We start from the raw sequence: 27,078 nt of genomic DNA, 5'->3' as shown, positions 1-27,078 counted from the left end.
CTGGAAAGGAAGCATATACATCAGGACGTAGTTCTAAGAACTACACACCCCCACCCCCACCAAATAGCAAATACACCATCAGGGACAACCTATTTGCAAAGTTGTACTGCTTTCAGTACATGCACAGTACAGTCGAAACTGGCAGCTCCTACACAAAACCCTTAGCAGAGGTTTGCTTGCATTCCTCTTTTTCCAGCCATCAGATGATTTCCTGGGTATAATTCTGCTCAAGGCCAACACAGTACTGGGATTTGACATTAAAAGTTCCACCCAAAAAAAACATTGATTCAACTATGGAAGATTACATAGACACTCCCTTCTTAAGTAACTGATAAGCTGGTTTTCCAACAATGCCAAGAAGTTAAAGGAGTCAGTACCAAGTTTAATGCCTTTCCTGCTAGCTGCACTAGTAATTTGTCCTGTCAATGTATTTCTGTACTAGTGGCATAGAAGGAGCACTTCTGTACTACGAGAAGCAGCACCCCTATAGCACTTCATGCTAATCAGATGCTACTATTTCTATTTCCCACAATTATAACACAGAATTTCACCTCAGCCAGGCAACCATCTTCAACACGCCTGCACCAGAAAGACCCCAAATACCGTCCCGAAACAGCCTTAATGACTCTTCAGCCAGCAACATTGCAGAGTAGCTGCATAAGAAATGTAACCAAGTATCTAAGGATACTCAAGAGATGGATATGGGCAAGAACAGAGAAAAGTAACTGCATCCCTGTGAAATGCACTCTAACTTTCAAGTTCATCAGTTGCAAGGGAAAAAGAAAAACCCACTTCTGGAAAAGAAATTTTCTCCTAGGATTTATTCATAGCTTTCCAGATAGCAATTTATTTTGCTTAAAAGGGAAGTAAAAATGTCAACTGTATCCAAAATATTCAAAATAGGTTCCATCTTCAGCTTACCACTTGAGGAAACACAGTGAAACGAGCCAGGAGCTTTGTGTCCCAAAAAGAGTTTAGAGTTCTAACAACAATTGTGTTTTCACTTTTCAGAAAGCATTATCTTAGAATGGGCTCTGTTGTGAAGTCCTGGAAACTAAACAAAATCTTTAGAGCTTAAGACACTTATTTTAAAACAACCACCAGACTTAGAAAAGTCTTTTCATTAGTTGGCTGTGCCAATGAACAATGAGTGGTTTTAAAAATTTGCATAAACCAGTTTCTCAAGTCATGTTGCTTGCTGAAAGTTGGATTTTGTACACTTTCCAGAACTAGAAATATATGCCACACAACAACATGCAGACTACCACAACATCTTCAAGACAATAACTTCTTTCCCCACCCTCTGTACCCTTTTTGACATGTGCTGGAAGCCACTCAGCAAACTGCATGAAGTATTTGAACGGCATGTGTTTTTAATGCAAATTGCTAACAATCACAACATTAAAAAAAGGTTTTATAACACATACTCCTCAAAATCTGCATGTTGGCTTTGATAAGACAAGTAGACAATCCACAAGGTAGAAAGATCAAGCAAATACTCCTTTAGGTAGAACCCATACACTATTTGGTTGATTCATACTACTTGAAAAGAGTTTAATATAACCTGACACTGTCTGAAGTTCCCTTATCCTCTGGATTTTTTGACCGACTAGAGCACCTACTCTGTAACTGTGACTGAGGCAGGACTGAAAACCAAAGACACGTGTTTCAACATTCATCACAAAGATGAAAATGCCGTAACCTTCCCACTGATCTACAACAACCACCATAGGATACCATCACCTGTAGATCATACTAACATATGGATGTTGGTTCATGGCTTTGTTTTAGGGTTCCTGGGGTTTTTCAGCACAGATCAGGAGTAGTATCGGTTTAATATATGAATAATTTATTCTTTATTTCAGCAATTTAACACTTCTAAAGAAGCAGCAGAACTATACCAAAATTAAAACTCTGAAATATTTCACAAACATTTCTCTGTGCCTCTGTACAGAAAGCTTGCTAGCATTCTGGAACTCAAATCTACTGCAAAAATAATGAATACAGACTACACGCTCTTCTAAACAAAAAAGAAAAAAAATCACATCCAATCCACATGCTTCACTGAAATATAGACAAACCTTTTCTGCACAAATACACTGAGTATTTACTTTAGAAAAGATCCTCTGTCCTCTCAGGGTATCTAATAAGGACTGACCAGTATCTATGTGCCACCTTCACTTTTGCATTGTGAAACCAGCAGCCAGAGTTTGAAGTTTTGTGATTTGCATGGCTACAAAAGTCCCAAGGAAAGAGAATGGCTCCTTTAGTACAGAATCCCACTAATGACTTGGGGACCTCCAGCACTTCGTGGGTGTAAGCACCAAACCACAGGCAGGTGCAGAAGTCTCTGTTGGGTGGAGATTGCCATCAGGAAGGAGGGAACAAAGCCTATGGCAAAGAAAGTTTAAGGTATATTTTAAGAAAAAAAAAAAAGTTTAAAAATGCTTTGGATACCTTCAAATCCTCTGTATGTCTCTATGAGGGGACAGAAGGGAAGTGGAATGCAGAGGACAGAAGTGACATGCAGGAAGAAGCTGGGCAGAACAAGGAAGGCTCTGAGCTTGAATCAGTGAACAGCTCAGATACTGGCACCAGGCAGGTACAACCTTCAAGCCGTATGCAAAGCAACAGAGGTATCCTGACAAAAAGGCGCACTGGTTTTATAGCTTTAGGCTTTAAAACGATAAAGGTTCAATAGGATAGAAACGGGCAGAATGGGAGACAGCGGGAAGGCTGACTACTGACAGTAAAGGCAGAAAACGCAGTGGAGAGGGCAGAAGACACACCGGTCTCCTCTAACATGCTTTAAGTTCTCACAGATTCTGACACAGAGATTGCCTGGGACATTCCTTACTGGTGCTATTAGCAACTACATATACTCAAGCATCTGGCCACTACTTTCACAACAAAGACACCATGGGGAGCAGCATCGCAAAATTATACATGACCCTGTATCTTTAGCATCTCAACTGCCAGCACTCCTACATACAACATCTATAAAGAAATAAAATGAGAAGATTCAGTTACAAGAAAAAGAGACCTGTGAAGGCCAGAGCAGCATTGGTCTTCACTTAAATCTAAAAGTCTGTTTCTAAGACAAGATCATCAAACATGGTAGTACCTTTGCAAGAAAATTTGTCTTGCTCATTAGATGTAGCAGAGCTAGCTTTATCTAACCCATTTGAGCTGCACACACAATATAGATAGTGTATCACCCATGTTGTCTCAATCTAACTGCAATAAAATTGACATGCCAAAGGTGAGGCTCTCCCTGAAGTGAGCCTTTTTTGCCTGATCCCACCCCATGTTATGATGTGGGAACAACAACAAAGATGTACATCTCCAAGGATCCAACACCCCTCCCTCAACATTTTATTGCACCAGTTGCAACAGAGGCAAGGCACAAGAATGACTTCGCTGTGGAGATTATCAGTAGCAATACACACCATGGATGTAAGCTGGAGATAAGACCAACTCCCAGTGCCATTAGTTCTGTAATTCCACGCCCTGACAGCTGAAGACGTTGTGAAGTTCAGCCCTTGGCCTATCTGGCAGAGGCATTCCTACTAACGGGGCTCAAAGGTAATATAACAGCAGGTACTGGTTATAGCTACTCCCAAAGGGCACACCGAGAGCTGAATGGACATATACTTTGCATTTGACTCAGAGGCCGCAGTGATACCAAATGTGACATCCTGGAAGGGCGAGAGATGCCACCTGGCAACATCAACTTGGCCGCTCACTCTGGCACTGAGCACTGCCTGTATTAAAATGCGCCTTCATCGGAAGGGCCAACACCTTGCTCCTCAACCTAGAATTAAAACAGACATTTAAAACTACCGGTGGCATGCTTTAGTAACACTGTATCTTCATGATATTTGTATTATTAGACTGCTTACTAGCCACTGGTTCAGAATTACTCTTACCATCAAATAAACAAGCAACTAAGAAGTTACCCCTGGTTGGTAAACCTCTTGCTAGTACTTTGCCGAAGCTTCCAGTGGCGATAGAGGTTGGGGGTTCCCGTGAGGTAAAGCCCGGTTCCAGCGTTCGTTCTGAGGATACCAGTGCACCATCCTAAATTCCCACTTTTTTAAAGGGTACCTGCGGGAACGAAGCCGGACTACAGAGGCCCTTTGGCTTAAAGGTTAACACGCACCTGATGGGCCGTTACCATTTACGCAAAACCACCAGAAGAGATACCCAGCAGCGGCGACACCGCTCCGTCCACAACCCGCCCACACCGGCCGAGCCCCGCCAGCGCCGGCCACGGAGCCGGGCCCCGCAGCGCCGAGGTGCGCACCTGACTGCGCACCGACACCCCCCGGCCGGCGAGGCCGCGCCCGGGGCCGAACGGGCACCCGCCGCGCAGCCCGGCAGAACCCGGCGCTGGCGAGAGCGGCGCCCCCGGGGCTGCAAGCCCTGCCCGCCGCGCCTGAGGGGCCCTGCGCGTCGCCCCGCCGCCCGGGAGCGGCGCCCGCCTGTCACCCCCGCCCCCCGCAGAGCTGCCGGCCGCCGCCAGCGGGACGTGAGGAGAATTGAAGCGAAAGCCGCCCCGCCGCCACCGGGTTGGGAAGAATTAAGGTAAACGGGAGGGCGGGGAAGCCCCTCACGGGCGGCTCGGGCCGCCGCCGCCCCCCTCCCCGCGCCCCGCCGCCGCTCACCGCCTTTATCCTTGCCGTACATGTGCCCGGCCACCTGGTGCGACAGCGGCACGCAGCCGTTCAGCCCCCGCCGCCGGCCCCCCGCCGCCGCCGCGGGGCCCGCGGAGGCGCCGAGCGCCGGCTGGGCCGCGGCCTCCTCTGCCTCGCCGCGCCCGCCGCCCGCGCAGCGCCCGCACCCGCCCTCGGGGCGCCCCGCCGCGGGCGGCGCCGGCCGCGGGGGCTCCGTGGCCATTTCCCGGGGGTGCGCGGGGGGCGGCGGGAGGAGAGGGGCGGCCGCGCGGCGGCGGCGGCGGGCGGGCCTCAGCGGGCGCTGCGTGCCGGGACGCGGGCGGCGAGGACCCGCGGCTCCATCACCCCGCGCCGCGCCGCTCCGCGCCGCCCACCCCGCCGCTGAGGCAGCGACTGGCCGCGGCGCCGCCCCGCCCCGGACGTGGCTCCGCCTCCGCCGCCCGGCCCGGCCGGGCCCGGCCCGCGGTGGGGCGGGGGGCCCGGCCGCCGCTGAGGGGGCGGTGGCGGCGGCGGCGGCGGCGGCGGCGGCGGCGCGGGGGTAGGCCGCGCCCGGGCCCTGGCGCCTCGGCGAGGCCGGCGCGGGCAGCGCCTGCGTTCGTCGGCCGGCTGCGGCGGCAGCGGGGCCTAGCGCCCGCTAAACCGACCCCGGCCGTGCGAGGGAGCGGTGACACCCCCCGTGGGCACCCCCACCGCCGCCCCGGTCCGCCGCCAGCCAGCGGGGCAGCGTGCGCCCCTCGGCTGTGCCGGGAGAGCTGCCGCCGGGCGCGGCCAGAGCCGGGTGGTGGCGGGCGGGGGCCGTGCCCCCTCCGCTGGGTCTCGGCGGCCAGAAATGCGCCCGAGCTCCTCTCCAGCTGTCCCGGTTCGCCGCCATCCCGCGGTTTGTGTGTGTTCTCTCCGGCAGATCAGAGGGAGCACAAGCCAGAGCAGACCGAGCATGGGGACGGTGTCGGACCCTTACAGTGGGTACGGACCTTTAAAGCCGCTTAAAACAGCGCCTTAGCAAAGGCTTTCTAGGCGCGGGTGTTGTATGGGAGGTGGGCGCACCTGGCCTGACACCAGATCAGAACTGGACAAGGGATTAATCTCTAATACGAATTTTAACTCCCCGTGGGTGGAGGAAGGTATGCACAAGGCCCTGCATTCACTCACAGGACCCCAAAGCCTGGCTAGGAGGCTTCATTAACATTTCTTTTCTCTGGGGCAGGTATCAGCTCTATTTGTCAGCCTGTAATTACTGGCTTCTCTTTTTGCTGTTTCTTTCCTTTATAGAACTAGGTGGACTCAGTGAATATTAGATCTGCACTTTTGCCATGGTATCTGCTAGTGTCAAGTCATGTTTAACATTAGTAGGATGCAGAATGGGAAAATGAGGCTGGAGGTAGGAAAATGAATTTTAGCAGATATATGACATTCCCTCAGGTTTTATAAAACTGGGCTGACGTGTATCAAGAATCAGCGCTGACATTAAAGGAACAACAATGCAGTGAGCTCAGCTATTACTTGCAGCCTCTTCCCCGTCCCATAGTAGGGAGATGTGGCAGGTGGTTGGGAGAACTGGATGGGATCTGGGGGATTTACTGGTGAAAGTAATGTATCAAGGGAACAGGAATGTCACAGGGAAAATTAGGGTATTGAGGAGTGAGAGGAAGGAGCATAGCATATAAATTATCAAAGTAAGTTTCATTAGTTCATTGTTCATGGAACACTTTGTTTCACTCTCTTAATTGGGTAACATGGGGAAGACAGTAGTAACAACTCAGAAAGATCCCTTCTGAAGTAACAAGGCTGGTCAGAAAACTTAACGTTTCTCCTTCACAAATATCCCCTTCTCAACAGTCGTTACTGTCCAGCCCTAAAGATTAGGAGTCAGACGGCTGCAAGCATAAACTCCTCTCTTCAGTTCCCCCCGTGGTGAATTTTCCCAGGGGGGTGCTGACACAGGAGAGAAATCCCACAGATTGGTCAAGCCTTGCACACAAAAAAATTACTGAGCAGTATAGTGAAAAAAAAAGCACAAGTGGTACGTGTCTGGCAGAGAGAAGGTTCCTGGTCTCAGCAGCAGCAGCTGCTGCAAGGTTCGGATGCCAGCCTGAACCTTGCGGAAAGATATTCCCCCCTCCAGAGATGTGAGACGCTTCGGCTGATCTGGGTCTAAACACAGAGAGAAGAACGTAGATGGCATTTCAGACCTGCATGAGTGCCTGTATAACACTGCAATCTACCTGAACTCGAAATCTTGGTGGAAAAAAGAAGGGAATTAAAAGGCAAAAAATTGGAATTTAAAGACTCTTCAAGTACCTAGTCCTGAACGGCATCTAGATATCCTTAGAGCTAACAGAAGTGGGCCTGGAAGGATTTAAAAGAAATAATGAAAGCATGAGTAATTGGAATAAGTAAAGACTGCCTACTTCCTTTTCCCTGATACTGCTTTAGTCAGATTTATGCACATAGAAATCAACCGACATGCAACTATCCTCTGCTCATTCATTCCACCCTCACACTTCAGCACAGGGAGTTCACTAATCTTATCTGGGAACTTCCCCTAAAACAAAACGAGCTAAACCGAGAGAATACCAGAAATTACAAATAATTAATATTGCCACAGAGTGTGATACTGTAAGAGTTTGTGCTGAAAGCTGAACCTACCAGCAAGATTCCCAAAGAAACTTCTTATCTCCAGGCTGTGCAATTGCACTGGAAGAGAAAGCGAAAGTGGCTGCTAACAGCTGCTGAAGGGGCAGGTGGTTGGGACACCTCACCCCCACCAACCCAAACAAAATTAATTTGGCAAAATTATGCTTAGTTCTGGATTACTCTTTCTCTCTGTTGCTGGAAATCAGTCTTACCTCTCTCGCTCTGATGAAAATGCAAAGACTGACAATGCCTACAAAATGTTACGCACGCATTTGTTTTGCACAAACTGCTTTGTGCTGCAAGAGGATGTCTCGCCAGCAGATTGCAGAGCTCCCCTGAACTGAGTGAGGATTACAAAATGAATCACTTTACGCTGAGATAAAGCCCTTTTTCAAACACAACAGCTAGTTAATAACTTAACTGCAAGACACATGGCAGTTTAGTACAGGAAAAAAGCTCCTACTTCAGTGGAAGTACAGGGGGACGTTAGGTAAACAGATTAGTGGGGCTGGGTCTTGGCCAAAATATCGGTACTGTAGAGGTATGCTGACCACAAGCACTGCTGGATTTTCACTGTCCCTTTGCGTGGTTCACAGCCACTTCTTCCCCATCTCGCCAAAACCAGTTCCTCTGCTGGAGCCGTGTTATCTGCATGAGGTCTGTGTGAGAGACGTGGATCCTGCTGCCCGCGCAGCCACTTCCTGCAGCAGGCAGCTGCGCTTGTGTAGCTTCTGCTGGCCAGACAGATTGCAACAGAGTTGACCTGGGCCATACCTGTGGTCCTGATCAGAAATGTTGATCAGCAAAAGCAATAATTTGCTGGGTGGGTGAGAACATCTGCGGTGGTGCTTCTGCAGGCAGGAGGGCCTGTCCTGCTCATTTGGCATTACAGCAGGTGTTGCAGTTCTTTTTCCTTGCCATTTCACAGCAGAAGTGTTGCTGTATCGTGTCCTCTAAAAATAGCTCAGGGCTTTTAATCTTTCGTTAAGTTCACAGAAGTTCTGTGCTGTCTTTTTTGTTCTTGTTAAGTAAAGGAAAATCTAAACTACTCTTGTGTGTTGTTGTAGCTGTAAGACTCAACAGTGCTATCCTGCTTTCTTTTCTAGCTGCTGCCTTGTCATGTAGGCATCAGGTCCCACAATGATTAATATTTTATTTGGCTTTGACTGATGCAAAGTCTTTGACACTACTCTCCTCCCTGGCAACCAGGGTACATCTGGGGTTTTCCAGGATGAAAACAAAGGGATGGTGTCAAAAGCCAACATACACTCTCTGGAGATAATACAGTACATTTCAAAAATGACTGTGAGGTTAATTCATGGCAGTTGTGTATTTTCTGGATCACCTTTTCTATAAACAGAACCGCAGCTGTAAATTTGGGGAGGTCTGTTTTGTATTAGAAAGCTAATTTCATTTCAATAGTTCCTTTCTTCCTCAGCGTCCTTCAATTTTATTTTTTTATTGGTGATCATTAAAGAAACTAATCACAGAATTTGGAGGAAAGGTTCATTTTTGGGCTGAGAGAGGAGGTTGAGGGGTGGGAAGCAAATAGAAGGACTTTGGTGGTGGAGAGGAGCCAGCAGTGGGTGTTTGCCGAGACTGGTTTTATTCAACATCTTCATTCACGACCTGTAGATGGGAGTGTGCACAAAGTCTCCAGGTCCGTGAATATTCCTGACCTCCTTAGGGCAGTCAAATGCCACGCTGACGGCAAATAAGTCCTGCAGGCTCTGACAAAACCGAATAAAAGAGACAATGTTGTCATAGGAGCTTCAATGTGGAGAACCGTAAGGTATCACATGTAGAAGGAAATAACCCAAACCAAAGGTCTTTGATACTGATCCTGGAACTGGTGTCACGGCTCAGGAAAGAGATCCTGAAGTCATTGTTGACCGTTGTCTGAGATCATCAGCTCGATGCATGTCTGCAGCCAAAAAAAGCCAACAAAATGTTGGGCAACATCAGGAAGCGCATTGAGAGAAAGTCAGAAGGCATAATTTTGCTGCTATGTGTAGCCTCAGCGTGCCATGTATTGAGTCCGGCTTCCATGCCTGGTCTCTCACAGAGAATAGGAACATACCATTAATTAAGCGGTGCAGAAGATGGAACTAAACTGATGATTTGTGGAGAGTCTGAACAAATGAAACATATTTTCGCTGCCTCCAACCCTAGCAAATGGCAGTGAGAGGTGTATGCGTTGACATCCTTGATCAAGAAGTTGTGCATCTTTCTGAAATAGAGGCATTAGATCAAAGTCTTTAGTACCTTCTCCTGATCTCATGGCTTACAGGTAGATAAAGATTACTCCCTTTGTCTTTCTAAACAAATATTTTCCAAGTATGGTATCGTATCTCTATCAGGGGGTTGCTCAGGGTTTACAAATGCATGATGGCATTTTACCAGTCACATCCTAATACTTTAGGTTAACCCCCATACTTGATTTAAGATGACTAATATGCCAAGAGGCTTATTTAAAATGCCTCTTTGTCTTTCCCTAGAGGCTACTTACATTGCCTCCACCTGCAGTAAAATTAAACACCTATTTATTGACTAAACCCACGGCCAACTGGCATTAAAAAAAGTCTCTTCTATTAAACGATATTCTACTGCCAAGATATATCTGCAAAACAACAGATTTTCAACCCTTAAGAAGTAATTTAACCTTCACACATTGGAGCCAAGAATGAGATTGAAAGAGCAGGATCACACTGTTTGAAAAGAGCAACAAATTTAATAATTACTGAAGTGAAAGTCTGTTCTGGCCGTTGTTTTGGTACCCAAGACTCCAGCAAGAGCCCTGGTGGTGAACAGACAGTGCATCTTGACCACATCTTAACCACGTATGGTGATATTTGCCAGCTGTAGAAAAATATTGGAGAAAAGTTACAGTGTCAGTAACCTTATCATTCATTTTTCTTTCTTTCTGTTGCCAGCTGACTTAACTGAATGGCACAAACATTCCAGCTACTGAGCAGATCCTTGCAGATCCTTGCAAAAATCCTGAATTTTGAATGCTTCACACATTAACGCTATAATTTCTGGCATGCTCAGGAAGCTCCTCTTTTATTCTACGGACTTCTCCCAGAGAGCAGAAGGCTTTTTTTTTTTTTTTTTTTGTATAAATGTGCCATGCATTCAAAAACACCAAAAGAAAACTGCAGTCTGCATAACAAAAAGGGTGCAGAGCAGAGTGGATTAAGGGCAGTGCAATGTCAAATTGGAGAGGAGGGATGGTTCAGTCTTCAGCTAGGAAAAAAACAACAAGAGAAATGATCTCTCTGTGCTTACATGAGGTGTATGCAACTGCTGTGTATCAAGGACAACAGAAGTTACTTGAGAACCCAAATAAATACTTTCTTACCAGTCCGAACTGCACATGAGAAAGTTGGACTGAGATCTGCTTCACTACAGTTACATAAGCCCACTGTGATTTTACTGCCTTCAGGGAGTATACTGGTAAATACTCCTTCTATATATTATAACGGCACATCTAATTAAACAGTTTACAAAGGTGGGCATGGAGGAACACCGGACTGCTAACAGGGGACCCACAGCATGAGCGTGCCTTACTTTCTGACCAGTACTGTGGGATTTCACGAACAGTTAGGAAGAAAAAACACAGTAACAGGTGACTGCTTGAGGCACATAACCCCTTTGGCTCCAAGGAGTTTGGACTAATAGGACTGCTTAGTCCCAGAGCTAATGAACAGCCACTTTGTAGACCTTGTGCTTAGCTCTAGTAAGAGGTATAATGAAAAGCAACACATCAGTTTCTGCAATTTGGTTTATTCCTTTTTGCTACCACCTTGAACAATGTTTCATGGTGTTTTCTAGCTTCTCCCACCTGCCATTTCATTTCTTCTTTTTCACCTTCTTGTTTCTCTCCACACATTTGATTTATTTATTTTTATGTTATTTAGTTTTTATTCAGTTCCTCTCTGCATTAGCCTCAGGATTAGGCAGCCTGGAAATCATCATGCCAGAGAAATGCTCTACGCTCTGCAGTCAGTGCAGCTGCACCACTGCTATAGTAGAAAACAAGCAGCAGATAGCTTCAAGTAGCAGCCTCTAGTACCCATCCTAAATTAACGATGGCTCTAGGAAAATGATTGTCTCCTGCCAGTGCAGAAAAGCCACTCATCAGTGTGGGAAAACCAGGGCAGCACAAGCCTGGGTGCAGAAAGCAACTGGGGGAATGGGTATCCAACACTGCTGGGCTTAATGTGTACCCGTGACAATGGAAAAAGCGTTTGGTCTGACCAGGCTGAAATACAGCACTGATGAACTCAGCCTGCTGGCAGCAGTGTTGGGGCATCCCCTCCCTGCCCACACGCTATAGGGAGATGGTGCTCTTCTGCCTAATCCAGCCAGGGCTCGGCATGGGTTTGGTCAGCCTTGAAGCTTCAGGAGTTGAAACAAACAACAAATTTAGCAAGACTTCCTTCCATGTTTGGAACGGCTAAAGAGAAGCCAGCTGACAAGGTTTCTTTGCAACACCAACATTTAGTTTCATGCCTACGTTCTTATCCTTCCTATTATACAATGTTCTTCCGTTATTGGAACGACTGTGATACAGCAGTGACTCACATTTCTATGTCTTTATCTAGCTGTATTACACTGAAAGGAAAATGCCGCTCCAACTGCTGTGCAACTGTGCAAATCTGTGCACCAGAACAAGGTCCAAACTGCAACAATACGGTGACAATTTTAGTAGGGCTTGTGGTCAGCTGTGCAGCTGGCTGTTGGGGAAAGAGCAATACCACTCCTAGATTTAAAGCGCATAAGCCTCTGTGCACAAACAGCTTAGTCCCAAATACATTTATGCAGCACTTCCAGATGCCTGGGCTCAGGCAGACAGCAATGCTGCTGAAAAAAACCCAGATACATAAGTATATGCATACTAAAAAACCCCCTTAAAATCAGCGTTGCCCAGATCACGGAGTATCCATTGCACAGTGTCTGTTTCCTCCTAGTGGAGCAGCATGTGACTGCAGTGCTGAAATTATGTCGCGAGATTAACGATGCTTGAATTAACTGTGAAGAAAATACCTGTAATTTACAGCCATCTCCTCTTCAAGAATGCTGATTCTAAAAGCCCTTGAGTATTTGACATTGAGACTATTTTGATGAGTCACACTCAATTACTGCAGAATCAGTACTTCAGTTTATTCACCTTCCTAATGAACACTTACATGTTGAAAAATAACAATGCAGAACAGCAATACAGTTTTACCCTAGGACAGGAATCCTTCACTACTTTAATATCAAGAATTTGTACCACATTTTCGTGTAGGAGTTTCAGTGTGAGATGAAAATTGCCCGTTTGCAGAAGAATTTCTTTACAGTTAAAACTTGGTAAAAATCTAACCAATTCACTTCATATTCTAGAGATTATTTGAGGAAAGCACTGAAGAACAGAGATTTCAGAAAACACCAGAGCAAGCAAGCAAGCACTCAGACCATCAGAATATGATAACCTATCATGGTATAAGAAAAAAATAAAGTGTTTTCTGTGACGCTCATCAAGGCTGCTGCCAAGTTTGTTTACACAAATTCAAGTATCTCTCTTCATTGTCATGTTCAAACAGCTCACATACACAAGTAACAGGAACTTCTAGGTACAGTACAGAAAACTGTACATACATAAAAGTAAGATTTAACCCCTTTGTGTCAATATTCAGAAATTTGACACTTCTCCCAAACAAACCCACCAAGACGTAAATCAACAAAGACACTGCTTCTGCATCTTTGCTTCCCAGTAAGGAAAACTCCTCATGGAACCCAGTTCCCCAACGCCTAAACTCCAGGAAATGTTTTATTGGTAAACTCCAGGAAATAGTTTTAGGACTCCGGAGACTCATCTGAAACTTCAGGACTTCATCTCTCAGCACATACTGCAGTTTTCAGTGAACTTTTATTCCATCAAGAGCAGCCAGGCTTTGCTGCTAACGGGAAAAGAAGTTTCAGAGGGAAAACCCAACCCAGACACAGGTTTATGATTACAGTAGCATTGGCATACAGCACTACACAACAGTGTAACTCTCCCTTGACAAAACCAGCACACTCATGAGATAACACAGATACTACAACCTCAAGATTAAGATTAGCTCAAACGTGTATTTGACAAAAATACAGAAATATGCAGTGTCACATTCTAATAATACAGAAATAACTTTGTTTTGGATAAAAGCAATGTATTTGATAATTCAAGGTTAAAACAACTTTCCATATGCATCAGTACTTGGCCAAGTAAAAAATATCAGGTATCTTTACAGTCAGGACAGGAAGATAGAAACAAAATTTGACTGCAGCTTCTTACAAGCAGAGGTCTCTCACAGTTGTTGTCCCTACTATAGCAATAGCACTCCACCTGCAAACCCTCCTTTTCTACCTCTGTGCCATCTTCTCTACTTTTTGTGCTTTCTGCCAAAGTTTAGATCAGTCAGCTAAGACCTCAGCCTCTGAAAGTCTCACATAGAGAACATGTAAGACATTTTCTTCAATCTTCATCAGTCATACCAACCACACCTGTAAAAAAAGAAAATTAACTAAAACCTCTACTGCCCCAGCCATCTGGAAGAATCCTTAAGGGTCCAGGTCAAAATGTCAGCTTCTTGCAAAGGCCTATTCTTCTAGCTCTGAGGTAGTCTCTCTGTCCCAGGACATTGAGAGCTCAGTCTTACACAGGCTGCAATTATGCTAAGGGACTGGGTTTAATAAAAAACTGCCCTCTGCTACCCTACTCTTTGGGTTTTGCTTTGTAGTATTTGCCTGTTTATAAATCAAAGCTATTTAATTTAAGGAAACCAGCATGACAGCCATTAATGCAACCATGCCAGACAATGCAGACAAGCGCCATACAAAAGGAGAGTAAGAGCTCTCCTTGTCTCACCCTTTCCCCCCTTGTTTCTAGCTGTCACCAAAGCCTTTCCTTGTCCATGTCAGTTCTTTTGGTAAAATTAGCTGAACTACTAATAGCCCAGGGAGATAGGGGTTATTTAAGACACATAGAGCCTAAGGCCACTTAGTAAGAAAGGTGTGCCTCCTCCCTCTGCAGCAGGAAGAGTCCTCCGGAACCAGCCAGAGCAATGATGAAGCAGACAGTAACAATGGGTGGAGTTTTAGTTTTTATTTTAGCTTCTGGAATATATCAGCATAGCCTCCCCGCCTGAGAAGTGTCCCCTAGTCTGGGGAAATTAGCTTCGCTGCTAGACACTGCAAGTTAAACCAAGGCTTTCTAGCAGCAAAAACAACCCTGCCACCCCTGCCCATCACTCTTTGAGCACTTTGTATTATTCTGCTTGTCGATTAAGAAAGCTCTCGCAGCGACCATCTTCCTCATCCTACTCTAAATACAGATCTGCAGTTCCAGTAGTATGTTCCTGATACCATACGGTAGTAGGGTCAAGTTTCATCACTGCAGGAAAAATCAAAGGTAAAATTGCCCTTTAGCCCCATCTTGCTGTAAACCTTTCGTGTCCTCTGTTCACAGATAGCTATTTTGAATTTGTTCCTTTTACAGAAGCCACACAGAACAGTAGTGTAATAGGCCAAATGTGACACCTGCAGAAAACACAGCATAATCAGAGCTTAAGCTGCATTTTGGCACCATGACTTCTTTCCTGCTGCTGCCTTTTACATAGAAATCTGTCGAGACCTGTAACTTCAGAACCTCTCCAGGATTTTAGCATCTACCTTTCAAACACTGTTCTATGGAATAGCCTCAAAGTAGTACACATGTATTTGAAAATAATTTAATACTTATTTTCTGATGAAGTACATTCTGTGCGTCATTTTAGTTTCATACTCAGTGACAGGGTACACACACCTTACAGGACAAAAAAATCTAAACCATGACTATTTAGTAAATTATGCATTGTAGTGATTAAAACAAGACAAACACCAGAGAAAATACACATGCTGAAGCCTGATGTATATACTACATTGGAAAGTCTTCAGTGGCATGACAAAGAATTTGTGGTTTTTTCCCCAATTACAAGTGAGCAGAGGGTTTGTCAGACATTCATTTTGTAGCTTCTACTGTCCACTCTACGCCTCCTTCCTCTTGATGATCAGAGGCCCAACGTTGTCACCGGTTTCCTCATTGTGCTTTGTGTGAGAGCCATCACACAGCGGGAACTGAAGAAAGAAAGAATACATACATCTAAAGTACATGCAGAGTCAGCATGAAGAACCTATGTTGAAAGTTCATTAGAACATCTTGTCATTAAATCCACTGTGACCGCACACCACAACTTCTGTGCTAGCATCTCAGGTCTCCCAGCGTTTTGGCTGAACACTAGTTTTGTCCATGTGAGCACAGAATGGATGAAAGGCTTGTTACGAAAAAGCAGCAACTCCACCCTATCGGGTGTTCCTGCCTCTGGCCAGCATGAGGAAAACTCATCCTGAGCTGACCTTCAACTGTAACCTACCTGGACTATCTTGCTCTCAGCCTTGCCCCACAGACCATTTTCCTGGGCAACAGCCAGAGCTGAGAGCAGTTACAGAAGGTGAGGGTGAGGAGCTCCTTAGCTGATTTTTTTCCCTGCTTCTCCATAGCACACGATGAGGAAAGGGACAGTTTCCCTAGCTTGTCTATTAGTCCTGCCTCCAGACAGCTGAAGTGGCAAGCCAGCTTTGCTTTACCCTGACATAGCTAATTTCTCTCATTGACACAAAGGTCCTTTTGCATAAGCTGGCTTCCACATTAGGATTTTGACCTGCTAATGGAAAAAACCTGCACTTCCAACTGACATGGCTATTCATGAAAGGCTCTTAAGCACCGAGGTAGCGCTGAGGAAGTAATTTGAAGAAACATTTGTTCCATTAAAAAAAAACCCTAGAACAGCCTGGTCAGAGTAAGACCCATGGGGACTCCCTTTAGCCTAGCTGACTGTAACCGCCCAGGTCCCAGACCAGTGACAACCACTCTGCTCCTGGGTTGCTCTTCTTACATGCAAGAGCGAGGTTAGATCCCATCACTTGTCAAGGCTGCATTTTCAGGGCTATGCCTGCTCTGCAAAGGAAACTCGGGAGGCGATCACAGAAATCACTCTAGTATTTTGCATTGTTACTATTTTGTTTGCTTTTTTGGGAATTTTGGGAATCAAAGTTGGGCATTACTCAGCTTTTGCCTCTTTCAACAGCAATATTCTCTCACAGTACAGTCACAATCAGTCTTTGACATTCCACTGATCCCAGTGTTCATGCCTCAGTCATAGCCATTGAAAAAAATTAATACCCTATCACCCATGCTAAGTTAGAATAAAAATTTTCAAAGCACTGCACAAGATAATATAATGAAGACAATATACTTGCAAAAAAAATTCCCAGAGCTCTAAAAATAAAGCCACATGCCCCGTGAGGCGAGGTGGGTGGGGGGCAGAGACAAGAGGTGGGGTTTTTTTTTGTTTTTCACAGTTACAAAATGTCAAAATCCATGCTATAAGTGGCAGGTGATATTTCCAAATAAAGAAACACTGAATTCAGAGAATACTCCTGTAAGCTGATTAATGCAGGAACTTTATCATTGCATCAGTCATTTGTGACTCAATGAGTAGGTACTGACAGATATTTGGAAAACTGATCAAACAAGAATGTGTATGTTCATGGGACAGTGACCAGCTTCCAACCCAGATATTCCTGGGCCAATTTTTTTTTTTCCATGCAGCCCCACAGTTCACTGGTCTTCACAGAAGCATCTACCCAGCTTCCATCTGACATTAACATCTCACAGGGCCCAAGGAGGCAAGCCCAAGGTCCAGCTACAGCAACATCATCACTTCAAGTTAGCAAGTGACAGAAATGGTGGGATTCATAGGTTTCAGAGAACATCAAAAGGTATTTAACAGCTACCAACTGTGACTGCTCCGAATTCACCCTCTGCATCAGCTGGTCTCAAGAACCACTGGCTCCCAGGGGCTGGGACAATAGACTTGAGCTCCTCAGGGGAAAAAAAAGCCAAACCAAAACCACACCAGGAAAAAAAAACCCAAACCAAAAGACCACCACCGCTCTTCCAGAGGACCCACTTGATCACCTTGAGGGCCAGATATTGAATAGGTGGATCCTGAGGCTGACACAACATCTTTATCCTTAATTAAAATAAAGCAGGCTAGCAGCAGTGACCAAAGCTCAAACCCTGAGGGAAGCGCGCAGGGATGCGGACAGCTCAGCTTATTTCCCTTGACACTGAACAAGTTTAGATTCTCTACTGCTACTTCTGATGTTCTGCAGCAGTATTCCTTGACCCACAGCCTGGGGACTAAATAATTCTCTGGAAGGCACAGAGGTTGCAGGTCATTGAAAAAGAAAGCAAATTAACCCTTCCCTTCAGCTCACACAGTTAAAAATGTAGAAGATTAAGAAAACAAGTGTTCTGACTTTAGACTAATTACAGTTTGGTTTTAAGACAAAGCTCTTGCCTCTACACTGGTAAATTTGAGCAATTGGTTCTTCCACAAAACTTGACAAGCAGCCCTGTCAAGTGCCTGCACAGCACAACATTGGGCAGGAGACAGCCATTTAAAGAACTACCTACTACCTGCTTTAACAGATTACACGTTGAAGATACCACATGTGGTTTGTTCAAACACAAACACTCCATGAAGGCTTTGGCCAGCACAAACAAGCAAAAGCCTTTGAAGTACTATTTCGGGGGGGGGGGGGGGGGGGGGGGGCGCGGCGGAAAAAACACAAAACCCTGAAAATGATTTTGCTCATTTTTTGAAGGGTTACTCCAAACCACCCTGGTATAGTCCAACTGTTTTTTTATTCCCTGTATGGGAGGTACACCATGCAAAGTCAGCTGTAGTGCATGCACACTGTCAGCGCACACAGAAGTATCCTATGATTCATAATGCTACTGGTTCAGATTAGGCTAAATCTGATGAGAAGTGCTCATGCAGTGATATAAGAGGACACTTAATTCTAACCTATATATGGAATAGAGATCCCCATACACCACTGATTTAACAGAGTGGATACTTATTGCTTTTGATTTTTATTCCCCTGCATTGGAAGCACACACATTCTACCATTTTGTGATCATATAAACATCACCTTAGAAATTTTAACAGGACCTTAGTGTTTGAGAACTGTAAGGAACAGATAATGCCCGTTAACTACTTCCAAAGATGACACACATTGGAATGATGTGGAATGTCTCTTATTTTATTACTGCTTGGCAATAACTGAGCATAAGAATCACGCACACCATCTTAAAAATTATTCTACCCACCATGAAAGGTCAACCAATCAGGGCAAGAAGGTGGCAGCAAAACTGGAAACTGCAGTCCTTCAAGCAGAACATGCTGATTAAAATACTCATTATTAAGCATCAGTAAAAGAAAACAAATGCCTTCAAAATTTTCCGCTGACCTCCTTAATGTCTTTACAAGACTTTCAGATCAGAGTTCAAAGAATAGACTCATTATAAGGTAGCCCCATCTACTTCCTTTCAGTGTGTGATTTCAGAGCCTTAACTCAGTAGGACAGTACATTCCTGAACTGACAAGTCCCCTTCAATATATGCCAAACCGTGCTTAAGATTTTTATTTCACACAAAAAAAGACAGTCTCAAACAATAGCAAGAATATTGGCAGGAGCTGCAATACAACCACTATCTTCCATTTCTGTTCAGAAAAAAAGCAAGGTTCAAGTTAGGATTTTATTTTTTACTTTTTTCCCAGAAGCACTGAAGGAGGCACCTGAGGTAAATCCAAATTCAGAAAGTGCAGATACCTAAAGCAGCTTTTCTCTTTCCCTTTTTTCTTTTCTGAAACTGTACCAGTCATGGCAACTTCCAGTGCTTGGATTTTGGCTGTCAGTCGAGACTTGCCACAAATATTTAGCAACAATACTGGTACATATATGAATGATACCTGCATGGTGTACACCCATCAGCACTGCATGTAAATGTACACACTTCCCTGTGGTACAACCATACAATATGTAACTTAGTCTGCGGAGCACACTGTGGCCATGGTAGGAGGAATGTATTATGTTTTTCAGTTCAGACTCTGGACAGAGTAGAGCAGACAAGTCCACCTCCACAGGACTATTTTAGAATCAAATCATGGTGCTGTTTAATCCTCCGTAGTGTTTCAGTGTTAAACCAAATACAGCTACAGTGACTACCCGAGTTACTTTCACCAGCAAGGCAATAAAATCAGATCTGACAACACCAAGAACTGAAAAGTTACAACACCTGGAAAATTTCAGCGTGGCCCAATCAGACTAGCATCTAAGGCTTGAGAAGTCTGGGTTTCAGTTCACTGATGGAGAGCAAGCTAGATTTCAAGGCAGCTGGCCTTGGTTACCTGGCTTTGAAGGGCTGTATTATTTCAGTCTCCACACATTAGCGCCTTGAATTCCAAAAAAAAACTTAAATGTGTGCCAGTGGTACATGCACAAGGCTACTCATTAAATCTGTTTTTTCTCATTACATGTCCTGGCACTACTGCTACAGATACATTGCACAGATCTCAGCTACATCAAATGTCACGCACCTCGACCTCAGATTAAATCTCATCTCCGCGTTATTGAAAGGCTGGGTGTCACACTTCCCGCTAATTTTAGTCAACTGAGACAACCCAACTTCACATGCACATAAGCTGGACCAGTGTCTAGGCCAGACTTCTAACTGCTCAAAAATAAAGGCTTAAAATATGCCATCATGATTTCATTGGCTTTACTTTGGGATTACCCATATAACTATTTTGCCTTGCAAAGGTACAAACACATTAAGTCCATCTGTCTAGATTCTTCAAAAGCTTTTAACCACAGTGACTTCTTTTTAGATCGTCTCCATCACCACTGGAAATAATTCACCAAGGTACTCATGTAGCAAAAGATAGCTATCTACAGTATGCGGCAGTACTACAACAGTAAGTTCAGGACAGAACAGCAGTACTACCATCTGCACAAGTCAGGCTCTTCCCACAACAATTCTGAACTCGCTCTGTCTACAAGATTTAAAGATGGGTTCAGGTATTGCAAGTGACAATTTGATACCAGGTCTGGTATACCAAGAGAATTCTTAATTGATTTCTGTTATTAACATCATGAACAAGGTACTTTCTGACTGAAAAAACTAAGCTTCCAACTTTCTCCAGTAAAAGGTGTTTAAGGTCCTCTCAGACTATGGTTCCTGAGCTCCCATTGCCAACAGGCCAGTAGCTTTGGATAAACCTCAGTATTAGCACAGGCAGCACACAAAAAGCTGTCATTCATGACTGTGATTGCTCCATACAGCACCTTTCCTTTCAAGAGATCTGCTTCTTCAGAGCTACAGAAACATTTTGTTCACTATCAGCACCGATCTGCAGGCTTCACTGCAAGACAGCATAAAACTACATAGTTTTATGAATTACAGAACTGCTACATCTCACTGCAGAATAGTTCAGGTGAAAAGAAGTTAGCTTCCACTAAATAAAGTGGTTTGAAACTAGTTTTTTTGAAAGATACATGCACATGAACAAAATTGGACCACTTATTCTTCTCTTACCTTCTTAGATCTCCAACAACGACAGTACACAGCCTTGTCTCCTAGATCTTCCATATCAAATGCATGGACTACCTTGGGGTTATCCTTCTGGATATGGGGATTGACCATTGCTTTGCAGCATTTGTCTTTACAGAGAAATTTTTTGTAAGCTAGATACCCAACAGCAGCTGCTCCAGCAGCTAAGGAAACTGCAGCAATCCATTCAACTAGAATAAGAGAGAAGAAGAAAAAGAAAATGTCAAGTTTTGACCACAACATTTTGGTAAAGTTACTCAGTAGTAAATGTCTTCACGCTTGTGGCAACACCTTTACCTCCCAACACCTTTTTGTTCTATAGTAGTAATAAACTGGTTCAGAAGAATATTTTCTTTTGACACTTACCAAGTTAATCTACTCCTTTTAACTGATCAGTGCTCCTTCACCCCAAGCCCTTCTACACAAGGTGAGGATTCAACTGGCAGCATTTGGTGTGTTTTGGTTTTTTACCCTTTTATTTGGAAACCTCCGATACCAACAATAGTAGTATAGCGTTTCCAAGTTCAGCACATTAAACCAGCTATAAATACACCCTGTACCAGCAGAAAACCCTGTTGTTTCAGTTGCAGGAAAGTCACTGAAGAAGCACATTCAGCATCACCAACCCAAGCAGGATCCCCCCAAGCTATGATTACCAAGTAGGTTTTAGTATCATGCATCTTCTAACTGAAGAAATTTAACCAGTGTTCAGCAATGAAGAAATTACTTAATATACTACCACCAGTAACAAAAGCCAGCTTGGATGAAATCCCTACTGTGGTGTACAGGGAAGAACAAGGGTCCAAAAAGACTGTTATTTAAGAGTAATAGCACAAATTTATTTTAACTAGACTAGGTCCTGACTCTCTGAAAGACAACTTCCATTAAAAAAACCCTCTTCCCAACACCGCTCATCCTCACTTTTCCTCCCTCTAGTTATCACTACAAACTTCGCAGTCATGTTCACTTAGTACAATTTCCCTTCCTGCAAAGAGTTTTCCTACTTTTTTGTGACTCTTCTTTCTCTCTGCCCCACGAAAATACGCTGGACTTCAGCCCAAAGGTTCTGGTTGCAGCAACAGCCCAGCCATTTCTCTCGGAGCAGCATGTAACTGGTCTTTCTTTGCTTTTTATCCACCACTTTTTACTCACACGTGTCTCTAATACGTACATACACAGTTTGGCTGATTCTACAGACAAATCAAAGAGGAATTTAAGTTTTAGCACATTTACACAACTTGAGAAAACTAGAACAGTCTCCAGTTGGGAACTTCTACCTCACCCTTCCATCTTCACATCGGATTTGAAAGATGCCAAGCTAGACGTCATCTTTGGAGCATGAGACTTTACTACATTAAAGGCTAAGAAGAAACAAAAAGCCTTTGTTAGTTCTTCCTACCTTCCACAGGCAACTGACTCGCTGTATTGCCACTGTAAGCTTGCACTAAAAAGATCAAGAAGGTTTTCTGCCCCTGTTCCACCGCAGTTTCTGAAATCCATGCCAAGACCTCTCTTCAGCTAAAACATTGTGTTAGCTCACATGCACCATGCAGATCCATGAGGGTCTGTACACAGCAATGTGTGGAATTAGACAAATACTTGTACCATGTCTGCAGCTCTGTAAGATCAGGGTAGACAGGCACTCCTTTAGAATCTTACTAAAGGTGTAAAAGACGCAGAAATCCTTCAGAGTTCATTTTCTTAGGAAATGAAGCAGAAGAGACCAACATACAGAGACCTATCCTGCAAATGAACGACAAACCCTCTCTGTAACAGAGTCATATTAAGATACAGAAAGCCATCTTTAACAGCAAAGGATTTAGGGCATGTTTCCCTGCTCCCAAATTCTTTAGAACAACAAAAACCCAGGAAAGCATACTGTGAATCTATCCAGCACGGTGAGTTCTCACCTCTCTATCTCCCCATCACAAACTAGCCAGAGTTCCAATTCTAATAGGGTAAAGAAGTCAGGAGGTAAATTAAAGAAGGGATTCTATGAAAATCTGCTTTAATTTAGCAAACCAGCCCAAACTAATCCAAAGAACCACCACAGTTTAAATCAGAGGCAGCAGGTTCTCCCAAGGAAAGCCACTGCAGAGATGCCTGTAGCACCCTTTCCCCTTCTTGCTTGAGCCTATTTCCCCAAACACAGCAGGGAGGAGGTACCCAACCAGTTCATTGACAAGCTGGGTCTGACAAGTTTTAATGGGATTTCTGATGAGATGTCAAGTGCAGCAACAGTGGCAGGCAAAACAGAGGGATTCCCCATACTGGGGATTTCAGAAAAGCAGTGGTTGCAAGCATTGCCCAAGCTGCTAGCCGATGTGTTTGCCAACGAATCAAATCTTAACCTATGTTTTTAAGTAACCAATGAGGGGACAATGATAGAATTCCATCCCCTTAAGGAAACCAAAAGGAAAAAGTGATTTTAATAAAGGCCAAGGCTGACACCTACCATTGAACCACCCTTTTAAGGTGCTGTACCTTAAGGAAGCTGATTGTCTATTGCACCTATCCCAAAGTCCAGGTCAGCTTCACAAAACAGCAGAGGAAAAAATCCTGATGACAAAAATACTTCTACAACTCACAGCTTGAGCAAGAAAGTCTGCACTATAATTTAGTAGCTTTGCAGCACATTCAGAAGGGCTAGTCTGCGCCCCTGTATCTAACCCAGATCCCTCTAGCTATTCCTAATGCCACCTACCACATAACCATGCACAGCACAACCAGCTCAACAAGCAGGGATCATTAAAGTAATTGTCATCTCATACTTCAGTGACCCTCTACTACTTCTCCTGAGGGCCAGATTCATCTATTATACACATGGGCAAAGTGTATACATACAAATAGCTTAAGATATTTTTTTTTCTTATAATACATCATAGTGTCTTTTTTACTGTATTAGCTTTTTTCAATCACTTTTCAGGAGCTGTATCCGGGTGAAAAATGCTATCAGCTGATAATACATGAAATCCAAACATTTAGGGTAGCCCATTCTTTATAAAGTTCAGAATTGCCTTAATAAACATAATGTAAATTTATGAAAGCTATTTAAATTTAACAAATAAGACTCTCTTATGGAGTTACCATCCTGCAAGGTTTCAGAGACAGTAAGTTTCCTTGTCAAGTGTTTTGTTTCACAAATACATTTGAAAGAGCTGGAATGCCCATTTCATCTTTCAAACTAAGTTAACCATAACACTGCACCTGGAAAGAAAAGACTTCCCAGAAGTTTTAAATACTTTAACCTCTGTTTCAATAGGCCTCTGGTGCCAATTCAACAGTTTGCTGCCAAACTCCTAAGGTCATGCATCTATTACTTGAAGAGGAATCTGTTAACAGAGTGACATTGATGTGGAATGACAGGTTTTTTATTTCTTTTTAAAATAAAAACACTAAGAGCAACTTTTGAATGATTATTAAACAAATTCCAATTCTGGTATAATACCAAAACACAATGTTACAAAGCACTACAGATCCACACACTAGAGGTCTGTGTAACATGGCAGAAAAATTGTTTCAATGTCATAAGCACTAAACAGTGGAAAAGGTTTGGCTAAAACTGCAGGAAAATTAACGCACGAAGAGAAGGGAAGCGACAGAAAGAAGGAAACAGGAGCTCAAAGAACGCAGTCCTAGGAGAGGAGACAGTGCACAGAAGTAAAACAAAAAAAAAAAGAAGATGAGAACAGCAACAAGCCAATGAGGGGAATTTATTTTCTTCTATATTCTTTGGGCATGTCCTAATGAACTAGAGATTTGGATCACAGTTTCTCCTCTCTTCCATCTCTAACCAGCTAGAGTATTACTCTGGATGTTTCCACATACAGGCTACAGAGGAAGTTTTAGACCTACCAGAGTGCTCAGACATTTTATCTGCACTGACAAGCATATGAAGAAGCCAAGATGCTCTTGGCTCTGTAAGAAGTACACAAATCTCATTATGACACGTATCAATTTACTTTCCAGGAACTGGCAACAACACGGGGCATAGCCGCAGCCCTACCAAGTTAGTACAAGACAGACCTAAGAGGCAATTTTCAAGTTACCTCTGCTGCTTAAAAAATGTTCATGTTATTCAAAATTCAGCTACAGAATAGTAACTCCATGGAAATCTGTACTTTTTGTCTTCAGAAGGGCTTAAAAACTTTCAAGTGTCATTCTCCTCCTTTTGTTGCCAATGAAGAGGCTATTACTGTCCAGAAGTTACTGACAATCCCATAGTGTAACCGACCACAACAAAAGGCCACTTTCTGCAGGCCTTGCCTGGAGAAACACGTGACACTTGCTTACTGAAGAAGTGTCCAGGATAACTGGCTGCACAGAAAGCCTAATGGTAGAATCCAACCTGTCAAGCAGATAAAGCCACTTCTACTACTTCACAACATTCAGAGGAAATGGGATTATGACTGACAAGCTTAATTTAACTGAAACCATAAAACAGAGAGGCCACCTGAGAGACAAAGATCGTTGGATTTGGCCAACAAGCAGCACAAGATAAGTCACAGTGATTGGATCTGTGGTCAGTGTAGGGTCACATCTGCAAACCACCATATTAGTCATGAGAAAAAGCACTAGCCGTGCTATTCACTGCCTTCCAAAGGGTAACCTTTGAGCACATATACACAAAAGCAGTTGTTTGGGTTTTTTAATACCAGGAATTAAATGCCACAAAAATAAGATGAGTTTCTGGTGCCTAGTTTTCAGCAGAGAGTAAGGCATTAGCATGATTTCAAAAATTCATCAGCCCGAGATACACGCAAGCTGAAGAGCAAGCTGTGACCTGCCAGTCACTGATCAAGTTCAATCTTGACAGAAATCACATTAACTGTATGCCGCTGTCACTGCCTCCTCTGAGACAAAGCACCTTCCCGACTGCTCTGACCAGCTGTCCCCCTGCTTTCCTGGGTTAAGGAGAATGTCTGCAGTCTGATTAAGAGCACGTGCTCTCTCTCCCCCACAAACTCGGTTTTCTTCTCAATTCCTACCATATAAGAGCTGTTCTAATTCTTGCAAGCTTATAAATGACCGCAAACTGCCCTTGGGAACCCAACCTGCATGCAAGCTATTACCAAGTCACCCTTAGGGCGTCAGTTTCATTACTTTAATAAGCACAGCCTTCCATCACCTTATAACCCATTCGAGATTATAGCGATGCCTTGGCCAAACAGGCTCTGTACCAACACTGTAAACCCTCCCCCAGAAAAAAAAAACCAAACAAACCAACCTAGCTGGATAGAGCCCACTGAGTTAAAGGCACAAACCAGGAACGGCTTTGCAACCGGGAGCCACGGCCACACAAGCGAAGCTCGTTTTTCGGGGGAAATCAGGTAGCTCAGCCCCGCCAGCAGCACTGCAAACACACAAGGTACTCCAGGCGCGGCGTAGGCCCGCCGCTGCACAGGGCGAGCACCGCGGTTATCCCAACGGCACAGGACCGGGCTGCGAGGAGAAGTGACAATCCCAGAAATTCACAGATTTTCATGAAATTTACACCGAGCAGCTGCACACAAAGCAAGGGGACAGCTGATCAGAGAACAACGGCAACACCAAGCACGAGGCGAGGGGACAAGGCAGCGCAGCACCGCGGGCCCGCAACGGGCCGCCCTCCACCACAGACACGCCAAGGCGCGGCGCGGGGCTCCGCGCACCCCGGGACCTTACGGGGGCACAGCTGCCCCCCCCCACCCCCAGCCGACTAACAGAGAGCGGCTCGTCCGCGCCGCCCGTCCCCAGGAGCCCCCGCGGGGGGCGGCCACACCGCCATTTTGTCCCCCGGGGTCCGGGGTTCCGCGCAACGCGGGGCGGGACGGGACGGCACCCCTTCCCCGTCTGCCGACGGCACCCCCCGCCCGCGCCCCACCAGCCGTGCGCACCCGTACCCCGCACGGCGGAGTGCTGCCCCGGGCCCATCGCTCCTGCTCCGACGCCGTAGAGGGCACGCGAAGCTCCGCGGCCCACCGCGCATGCGCCGCCAGCCGCCCGCCCGCCCGCAAGATGGCGGCGAGGCCCCGCCTCTTAAAGGCCTCCCCGCGAGGGAAAGGGGTCGGTGGCGGGGGGTGGTTGCAGGCGGGGAAGGGGACAGAGGGAGGTGCAGAGCGGAGCGGAGCGGAGCCGCTCGCTGGCCTGGCGCCCGGCGCGGGACGCTCAGTGAGGGCAAGGCGGTGCCTGAGGCCAGCGGGGCCCTGTGCCCGTGTGAAGTGGGTGGGGGGCGTCACGATGTATCCTGAGGAGACGCCGGCC

At 45.1% G+C, this 27,078-nt stretch overlaps 2 protein-coding genes and 1 long non-coding RNA gene across 5 annotated transcripts in view; 1 reads left to right on the top strand and 2 right to left on the bottom strand.

Moving 5' to 3' along the window:
* Positions 1-4,914, bottom strand: part of IPMK (inositol polyphosphate multikinase) — a 44,262-nt gene extending 39,348 nt beyond the window's left edge. Inside the window, exon 1 of the mRNA XM_037399991.1 lies at positions 4,668-4,914. Coding sequence (XP_037255888.1) covers positions 4,668-4,899 — 232 coding nt within the window. The 5' untranslated portion in view covers positions 4,900-4,914. The remainder of the gene's footprint in view (positions 1-4,667) is intronic.
* On the top strand, positions 11-13,849 carry LOC119153445. Of its 3 annotated transcripts, XR_005106138.1 has the most exons (4): positions 11-3,585; positions 4,103-4,587; positions 5,578-5,639; positions 7,907-13,849. It is a non-coding gene; the product is annotated as an uncharacterized LOC119153445 (long non-coding RNA). The 3 variants fall into 3 exon arrangements; XR_005106139.1 differs by having other exon boundaries at positions 11-4,587; positions 11,918-13,849; XR_005106137.1 differs by having other exon boundaries at positions 11-4,587.
* On the bottom strand, positions 13,206-26,848 carry CISD1 (CDGSH iron sulfur domain 1). The gene is made up of 3 exons (XM_037399992.1): positions 26,718-26,848; positions 20,821-21,026; positions 13,206-15,449 (listed from the first exon to the last, which is right to left on the bottom strand). The coding sequence occupies exons 1-3, from the start codon at positions 26,746-26,748 to the stop codon at positions 15,360-15,362; spliced, it is 327 nt and encodes a 108-aa protein (XP_037255889.1). The 5' UTR covers positions 26,749-26,848; the 3' UTR covers positions 13,206-15,359.
* Between the last annotated feature and the right edge of the window lie 230 nt (positions 26,849-27,078).

This window comes from Falco rusticolus, chromosome 9, assembly GCF_015220075.1.
Source record: "Falco rusticolus isolate bFalRus1 chromosome 9, bFalRus1.pri, whole genome shotgun sequence".
Taxonomy (NCBI): domain Eukaryota; kingdom Metazoa; phylum Chordata; class Aves; order Falconiformes; family Falconidae; genus Falco; species Falco rusticolus.
This window is presented reverse-complemented; position numbering and strand designations above follow the sequence as displayed.

Excerpts from the sequence above, each read along its gene's own strand:
- CISD1 (XM_037399992.1), bottom strand. The coding sequence starts at position 26,748 with ATGGGCCCGGGGCAGCACTCCGCCGTGCGGG. Across the intron at positions 21,027-26,717 it reads GCAGCACTCCGCCGTGCGGG|TTGAATGGATTGCTGCAGTT; the intron begins GTACGGGTGCGC and ends CTCTTATTCTAG. Across the intron at positions 15,450-20,820 it reads GTTGTTGGAGATCTAAGAAG|TTCCCGCTGTGTGATGGCTC; the intron begins GTAAGAGAAGAA and ends TTCTTTCTTCAG.